The following is an 8,421-nucleotide window of genomic DNA, read 5'->3' on the forward strand; positions in this document are numbered from 1 at the left end:
AGTGAAGTCAGATGAAATCTACTTAGAGGGGCATTGCCTATTCATATCCTAATACTATAATGGCATAGTACACTCATTTCATTTGGAACATTCACTATCACCATGAACTGAATCTCCCCACGCCTAACTTCTCATCTGCAGGAACTCACAACAACTCTCATAATTATTTAATGTTTATGTTATGTACTTTCGTACTTTATTTTACTAGATCGTATTCAACCACACTTATTATTCATCCTTTTCCCTTTCATTCCTTACAATCAATTCACTCAAGATTTGTGACACCCTGGGTTCGACAGAAACACCTATACAATACTTACCTTTTGACTCTTTGTTGGGATCGATTTAAAACCGAAATTAATACTTCCATTGAAACATGCTTAAACGATGATGTGCTTTTGTAGGCCATCCATTACTATTTGTTGCGATAAAATATTGGTAAGCATGCCCTTAAGTAATGATATTTGGAAGCCTAATTATTTTGTATGTGCTAATATTTGACTTCCTTTGCAAAGGGATTTTCTACTTCTTTCCGAGTCAAAGAAACAAAGTTTCTTAAAATCTATTTTAAGATCAAATGTTAGGAACAATTCTCAATGTATAAGCTTTCTTATGAATAATTTATGTCTTGCATACAAGTTTGCTAAATTGTCCATGGTACTTGTTCAAAATAAGTCGAACCACCATTAAATCAAGTCAGATTCGGTAGCTCATTGGCTACCAAGCCTCTACTCTACATCGTTTTGGGTATATGAGGGAGCGAGGGAGGGAGAGAGATAAGGCTCTCAAAAGAGAAGAGACACCATCACCATCACGGAGTGACCAATGCTCACATGTGGCAACTTCATGATCTAGAATACAAATTTACAAGTTTGTGACTAAAACGCTCGCGCGTGGCAACTTCATGATCTAGAATTCATGATTTGCAAGTTCGTGACTAAATCGTACATCCCCTGGCACCAAATTGGCATTTTTTTTCATTTTATTGAAAGTACTATGCTTTGTCATGTGCATATTTAGTGTTCTATAAAATATATAGGGGGAGGGGGTGTTGATCCGAATTTTTGGCATTTGGTATTCGAGTGAAACATTCTAAATATTTATACATGTTTATAGTACATGTTTATTGTGTTATTGCCCTTCATCCCGCCCCGTTTGCATCCCTGCTCGTCGGGTATGTCCTTAACAAATTCGATTTATTTGACTTATTGGACTATGGGAAATGCTCACAACTCCATGTCACCATGCACCAAGAGCTCAATTGTGCAAGAACAATGATGATTAGAGAGAGAGGACAAAGCAATTTTTAGGGATTGTAGTATTTCCTTCATTCCAATGAATAAGGCACTCTCTTTTTCATGTTTTTAGTAAGAATTACTCTAAATATATAAAGATTGTTGGTATAAAATTAAGTATAGTTTTAGAAAGTGTTTTTCAATTTGAATTCAACACTAATCCACTTATTAACATTGACACATATCAATCGGCAACGATAGTAATCATGTAGTAGAATATAATTAAGATTTTGTTGTTTAACTTTTTCGGTCAAAGTTTATCATGTAATACGCGTGCGGTATTATTGATCGAAATAGCAGGCACAAAAAACCAGTTCCCTTTTTTGAAAAAGTTAAACATGAGTAGTAGCAATAGCAAATTTGTCCATCATGCGAATATCCTATTGTCGCCCTTGCAGCACATATAGGTCCACGGACGCACCTCCCTACCACTAGCCTCCTCTTTTTCCGCTCGCGCCGTCACCCTAGTCCTCGCATCGCAAAAATGGCGGCGGCCACTTCCTCCGCTTCCTCCCTCGCCTTCTCCCATCCCAAAACCCTAAACCCCGCCGCCAAAACCCCGGCCGTCGGTTCCGTATCCTTCCCCGCCGCTCAGCCCCCATGCCACCTCGCCGCCTCCGCCGGCCGCCGCGGCGCCGTATCCGCCAAGGTGGCGTCGCCGTCGGTGATCAGCACCACCATGCCGTCGCTCGACTTCGAGACCTCCGTCTTCAAGAAGGAGCAGGTGTCCTTGGCCGGCCATGAGGAGGTCCGATTTGTGCCCATGCTGTCTTCTCTGTGATCCTTTGGCGACTGATCTGTGAAACAGTCAAACAGGTACAGTTTGTGATGTTTGTCAGTACTTTGGTTGCAGTTTATCGTGAGGGGTGGGAGGGATCTTTTCCCGCTGCTGCCAGAGGCGTTCAAGGGGATCAAGCAGATTGGCGTGCTTGGATGGGGCTCGCAGGTAAAATGGATGCAGTCCTTCTTTTCGGTTTGAGTTTGTATGTTGACATCTGTGTCGATGTCTGGTGGTTTTATATGTGTCAGACGTCTCTTATGTTAAGAAAATGGTTGTATCCTATATTGGTGGTGAAACTTCCGTTACGACACAGTTTTGATCTTCTTATGAACAATCACAGGGTGGTGATTTAGTTTGCACGTAGGCTGCATAGAGTTAGTGTTACTTGTTAGGTATAGTTAGGATTCAGTTCGGGCTGATACTTATATTTGTGGTTCAAGAAACAATGAAGCATCACCAATTAATTGAAATTACTGATATCTCTACAAGTGAATACTTATGGTGATGTGTTTGAATAGCATTCTCCCATTTACTTCAAAGATCTTCTGTGTAACGAAAATAACTTCTATTGTCGATGGCGCGTTCAGGTTATAACAGTGGTTATGCTATTTTTACAGGGTCCAGCACAAGCTCAGAACTTGAGAGACTCACTTGCTGAGGCTAAGTTGGACATTGTTGTTAAGGTTAGGTCTTGCTTGCACTTGGCACCATTTATATTTTAACACTGGTATAGGAAGTCAAAATTTCTGACTGTTATCTACAACCTCTGAATCTTTACTTTCAGTAATTTGGCCTGATGAGCATTTTTTATCCTTTATTCTCGGGAGATGTATTTGTTTCCTTTTCAATTATTCTGTTAAGAAAACAGCAGCAACATCTGACACTAAAATCCCGCCTATTGATTTCAGATTGGTCTTCGTAAAGGTTCCAAATCTTTCCAAGAAGCACGTGCAGCTGGTTTCACTGAAGAAACGGGGACCTTGGGAGATATATTGGAGACTGTGTCGGGCAGTGATCTCCTTTTGTTGTTGATATCAGATTCTGCCCAGGTTTGCTTCTTTTGGTTAACACGCGCAAATATTGGATATATGCTATGACTGGTCCCTGTGTGCTGCTGCATCACTGTACAATTTTAATTAGTTATTTGAATCATATTAATTCTAGTCTTTCGAAGATTTATGTCTGCGATCACATACTGAACCTTACTTGCATGGCATGTTCTCCTTCTTATATTTTTTATAAAGTACCTTTCTCATGAGAGAAATTTACATTTTTTTTCACCGCTCAACATCTCAGATTGATCACTTTTGGTCTCTTCACTACAAAACCATACAAATTAACCCCTCAACTGAAAAAACCAGACACTTTGGTCCTCTCCCGACTCCCAAGTGGTTTCGTCAATGACGTGTTGTGGTTTTAGACCAAAGCTGATATACGGCGGTTCAAATTGAATTTCAGTTTTTCCACCTCACATTCTTCTCCCCCCTTATGATCCTTCTCTTCTCCTCTGCACTGGGCATTATGTTAAACAGTTCTCCATCTCGTCTCAGACAATGACCAGCTGGTGGTGTCAGCAGGCGAGCACGGCCACGTCGACCCATGCACAGCCGCCCTCGAGCACACCCCTCTAGTGCTGCAGCGTGGTGCGCCAGTAGGCATACGCCTGGGCTGCATGGCCACACCACTATCATAGCTGGAGCATCAGCTGGAGCCTTCGTCTGCGGTGCAGATGTGCAGGTTTATCCCCTTCGTCCGCGGCGCAGATGGCCATGTCGTGAGCTAAAGCCTCTGGTGCTTCTTTGCTGCTGCTGCCGCCGACAATGATATGGTTGTAATCGTCCTGGCCTATTGTTCGACAAAATGCCTACCACATAATATGAAGAAGACGAGGTGGCAAAGTTAGATGTCACTTTTTACTGCCACGAGCCAATTTTGGTCGATAATTGGACCACATAATCGACCAAACCACTTTTTAGCAGAGGGACTAAAAGTGACCATTTTCTTCAGTCGAGGGACGAAAAACTGTGTGATTTCGTAATTCAGGGACCAAAAGTGATCAAACCGGGAAGTTGAGGGACGAAAAACAAACTTTTCTCTTGTCCTGATAAGTTTCAGAATAGTAGCATACATCTTATGTTGCTCAGCATGAACATTTTCCGTGGAATTGCCCTGCTTGCTATTCATAGTTCACAGTTGTGTTGATAGATTGTACACCTGATTTTCTGCTTTACGTTCTTGTTTGAGCAAATTTTAGTTGCTCCTCTTTCGCTTTATCTACACAAGAGAACTGTAAATTAATTTTTTAATACTTTATGCAGGCAGATAACTATGAGAAGATTTTCTCACACATGAAACCCAATAGTATTCTTGGTTTGTCGCATGGATTTCTCCTGGGACATTTGCAATCAGTTAGCCTTGATTTTCCAAAAAACATCAGTGTGATCGCTGTATGTCCCAAGGGAATGGGCCCATCTGTTAGAAGACTTTACGTTCAGGGTAAAGAGATCAATGGTGCTGGTATCAACTCTAGCTTTGCTGTTCACCAGGTATGTTATAAGTGGGTATTGCATGTACATTATGCTATTCAGCTTGATTGATTTCATTTCATTGAACATGCATCCTTTTCTTAGTTCTTCAAGTATATATATTTTGATAACTGTTTTCCGTCCTTCTATTCTTTTTGTATAGGATGTTGATGGAAGGGCTACAGATGTTGCTCTAGGGTGGTCAATTGCTCTAGGTTCTCCTTTCACATTTGCTACTACTCTAGAGCAGGAGTACCGGAGTGATATCTTTGGCGAGCGAGGTACCTACCTTCTTGTCTGCGCCGGTAAAATTTGCGTTGCAAGTTGTTGATGAATAATCTACCATGTAGGTATTTTGCTTGGCGCTGTTCATGGAATTGTGGAGGCTCTTTTCAGAAGATACACAGAACAAGGAATGGATGAAGACTTGGCATATAAGAACACTGTAGAGTGCATCACTGGAATTGTCTCAAAAACTATTTCAAAGAAGGTATGCAGAGTTTTATTTTCTATCTATAGCTATCTCCTTTGGACTGTACTTACTATAGTGTTCTGTATGGTACCAGGGGATGCTCGAAGTTTACAACTCTTTAACAGAAGAAGGAAAGAAGCAGTTCAACGAGGCATATAGCGCTGCTTATTACCCAAGCATGGACATACTGTACGAGTGCTATGAAGATGTTTCTTCTGGAAGTGAAATTAGAAGTGTTGTGCTGGCTGGGAGGAGATTTTATGTAAGTTCTTCCGTGCACTGTTTAAATGTGAATTAAAATCTTTTTTATTCTTCGTGAATGTCCCTGAAATCATAATATTGAGGCATATCCTGTTGTTTATATCTTTGTAGGAAAAGGAAGGTCTCCCGGCATTCCCTATGGGCAACATTGATCAAACACGTATGTGGAAGGTGGGTGAAAGGGTGCGTTCAACCCGGCCACAAGGAGATCTTGGCCCATTGCATCCATTCACCGCTGGAGTGTTTGTTGCAATGATGATGGCTCAGGTAGGATTCCTTTACTTCATATGCGGATTTGGATGTGCATTTTTACAAACATTCATTCATTTTTCTGTTTTACGCCAATATAGATCGAGGTCCTCAGAAAGAAGGGCCACTCGTATTCAGAGATTATCAACGAGAGTGTGATTGAGTCCGTCGACTCCCTAAACCCATTCATGCATGCTCGCGGGGTGGCATTCATGGTTGATAACTGCTCCACGACAGCCCGCTTAGGGTCAAGGAAGTGGGCTCCGCGCTTTGACTATGTCTTGACCCAACAAGCTTTCGTGACTGTTGACAAGAAATCACCAATTAATCAAGATCTTATCAGCAATTTTATGTCTGACCCTGTGCATGGCGCCATTGAAGTCTGCGCTCAGCTGAGGCCCACCGTTGATATCTCAGTGACTGCTGATGCTGATTTTGTGCGCCCAGAACTCCGACAGTCTTCCTAAAGTTTGTGTTGATCGCTGGCACATCCTAGTTTAGCCGTTTGAGTTGAGTGTAGTCGTTTGTATGCTAAATGTATTGCTATAGCCTGAAGAAGTGAACACTTCAAATGTAGGACTGCTGTGGTTTTTTTTGTCACTGGACTAGCGTTTCGCAAGAATAAAAGAAGCGGTTTGTTGTGTCTGCTCCCCAGCGGAGTGTTGCAACTAACGTTTCTTTATTTAAATACTCTATAAAGACCCAGTTGACTTCTGAAGATGGTTCATAGCAATTCTTTTTTCCATGGTATCTGTTTGCTATTTCGATAATCATTTGCTTTTCAAACCTGTTGCTCTAAGCGGAACGTTTCCGATGATGAATATGTCCATGGTAACACTGTTGCACGACGTGTTGGGTTCCCAGCCAGACATGGAAAGCCTGTATAGTAGTGACCAATTGAATTGAAACGAGCAAGGAGTTTTAGCACTGGTGCTTTCCCTTGCCGGCCGCGGACTCCACAAAGCAATTCTTGCAAGTTGCAACACAGACAAGTAGACAACACCGCCTTGCTCGTTGCCACGATCATCACGTCGAACCTCCTCGAGCTAAACTCCTAAAATCTAACGATGAATTCGAGGATGCAACAAGTGACATGACTCGTTTGGCCATGCCTGCTTCTCCGCATCTTATAAATCTCCCATAGATTCAACACAACCCCAAACACAAGCAAACCACAAGCACAACCACGCAAAGGCCAGCTAACGAAATCAGCAGGTAGCCATGGCCGAGAGGGAGGGAGCCGTGGTGAAGAAGGGACACGAGGAGGGCCTGAAGATGGCCACGTCGTTGCTGGAGGAGTTCGGGCTTCCCCTGGGCCTGCTGCCGTTGGCCGAGGTGATCGAGGTCGGCTTCGTGCGCGCCACCGGCTACATGTGGATCTCGCAGAAGAAGAAGGTGGAGCACAAGTTCAAGCTGGTGAGCAAGCAGGTGAGCTACGACATGGAGATCACCGGGTACGTCAAGGTCAAGAGCATCAAGAAGCTCAAGGGCGTCAAGGCCAAGGAGCTCATGCTGTGGCCGCCCGTCAACGAGATCAACGTCGACGACCCGCCCACTGGCAAGATCGTCTTCAAGAGCCTCGCCGGCGTCACCAAGACCTTCCCCGTCGAGGCCTTCGCCGCCGGCCAGTAGGCTCTATTGCCCGGCCACCGCCGTCCCACCTCCGGCCGGCAGCATTTCCTTATACAATTTGGCGAGTTTGTTGGTTTCAAGGGTACGATCATCAGCTTTATACTATACTACTATCGTTACAAGAGTGGATCAGTGTGCGTTGTACTTTTAACCGAGCTTATATACGGGTTTAATTGGGGCTTCTACTTTTCGTTGTGTTTCTGCTGGATTGTCGTGGATTTTGTTGTGCATGATGACAGTTTCCCTCTGAAACGCCGCACACAGCACACGACGAGCTTGCCTCAGCGTCGCTTCCTTCGTTGTTCGCTAGCGGGAAACTTGGCTGCACGAAAAACCAGTAGAAGATTCGTTCTTTTTTTCTCTCTTTCGAATCGTCGTGACACAGTAACATGGACCGAGATTGGGCCGCTGGGTCACCGCTTCCACTTCAGGCGCACGCTGGGTGTACGATGAGGCTGTTCTTTCTCAAGGAGGATTTGTTGGCAATAGGAGCAGTGGCGAAGGACGAAAATAATCTGAGGTAGAGCGACAAAGTCTTGAAAAATGATGCAAAGATAAAAAATAGTCATGATACATTAATGTTGTAAATGATTACAATGAAATATAAACATATTTGATTATAAGTAAAACCTACAAACATACCAAATCTTCATCTCAGTGGTAAAGCTTTACCTTTAAAAAAAAATCTTGTGTAATTCTATCGATCAAGACTTATGAACATCCCTCGTTTAACGCATAATTCGGTCCTGATGATCTTTACCACCGGCAAATACATTTCAATTCTTAACGTCGCCACTGGAAAAAAGCAAAACCGATTCAATACGCAGATAATGTCGCCAGAAGAAACATGTTGTCCCTTTTAAATATTAAGAAGTCTTTAAAACCGCCAATTATCCATGTATAAACATAGTAAGATTCATGAATAATCTTTGCAAGTCGAGCAATATATTCACATTAAACTTATAAAATGAGTATATTTTTTTTATACGTGGTTGGTTCTAGGTTCGAAGTTGGTTTTGGCAGTGTTCACTAAAACAAGCATAACTTTTTCATACGAAGTTCGTTTTTGATGTACAATCACTCAAATTATTCAGAAAAAACACGGGCATTTGAATGCATTCGCTAAAGCCGCCCTACCTTGCCCAAAGGGAAGCTTCGCCCTTGAATAGGAGGATCGGCTTTACCAGTTCTCAGCTAGCTGGAAAA

The 8,421-nt window shown here is 42.8% G+C and overlaps 2 protein-coding genes across 2 annotated transcripts; both read left to right on the top strand.

Moving 5' to 3' along the window:
* Window positions 1–1,729: 1,729 nt before the first annotated feature.
* LOC124666716 (ketol-acid reductoisomerase, chloroplastic-like) lies at window positions 1,730–6,232 on the top strand. Its single transcript, XM_047204046.1, has 10 exons — window positions 1,730–2,043; window positions 2,149–2,241; window positions 2,694–2,759; window positions 2,985–3,125; window positions 4,395–4,622; window positions 4,765–4,882; window positions 4,952–5,091; window positions 5,168–5,335; window positions 5,446–5,601; window positions 5,685–6,232. The coding sequence occupies exons 1-10, from the start codon at window positions 1,780–1,782 to the stop codon at window positions 6,048–6,050; spliced, it is 1,740 nt and encodes a 579-aa protein (XP_047060002.1). The 5' UTR covers window positions 1,730–1,779; the 3' UTR covers window positions 6,051–6,232.
* Window positions 6,233–6,804: 572 nt separating this feature from the next.
* LOC124663431 lies at window positions 6,805–7,215 on the top strand. Its single transcript, XM_047201130.1, has one exon. The coding sequence runs from the start codon at window positions 6,805–6,807 to the stop codon at window positions 7,213–7,215; it is 411 nt and encodes a 136-aa protein (XP_047057086.1).
* The last annotated feature ends 1,206 nt before the right edge of the window (window positions 7,216–8,421 follow it).

The sequence above is a fragment of the Lolium rigidum genome, chromosome 6 (assembly GCF_022539505.1).
Source record: "Lolium rigidum isolate FL_2022 chromosome 6, APGP_CSIRO_Lrig_0.1, whole genome shotgun sequence".
In the NCBI taxonomy this organism is placed as follows: domain Eukaryota; kingdom Viridiplantae; phylum Streptophyta; class Magnoliopsida; order Poales; family Poaceae; genus Lolium; species Lolium rigidum.

What these genes read in the sequence shown, in the direction of transcription:
- LOC124666716 (XM_047204046.1), top strand. Translation starts at nt 1,780, where the DNA reads ATGGCGGCGGCCACTTCCTCCGCTTCCTCCCTCGCCTTCTCCCATCCC. An exon ending in TGCTTGGATGGGGCTCGCAG is followed by an intron (nt 2,242 to 2,693) that starts GTAAAATGGATG and finishes CTATTTTTACAG; the next exon opens with GGTCCAGCACAAGCTCAGAA. An exon ending in CAAAAACTATTTCAAAGAAG is followed by an intron (nt 5,092 to 5,167) that starts GTATGCAGAGTT and finishes GTATGGTACCAG; the next exon opens with GGGATGCTCGAAGTTTACAA.
- LOC124663431 (XM_047201130.1), top strand. Translation starts at nt 6,805, where the DNA reads ATGGCCGAGAGGGAGGGAGCCGTGGTGAAGAAGGGACACGAGGAGGGC.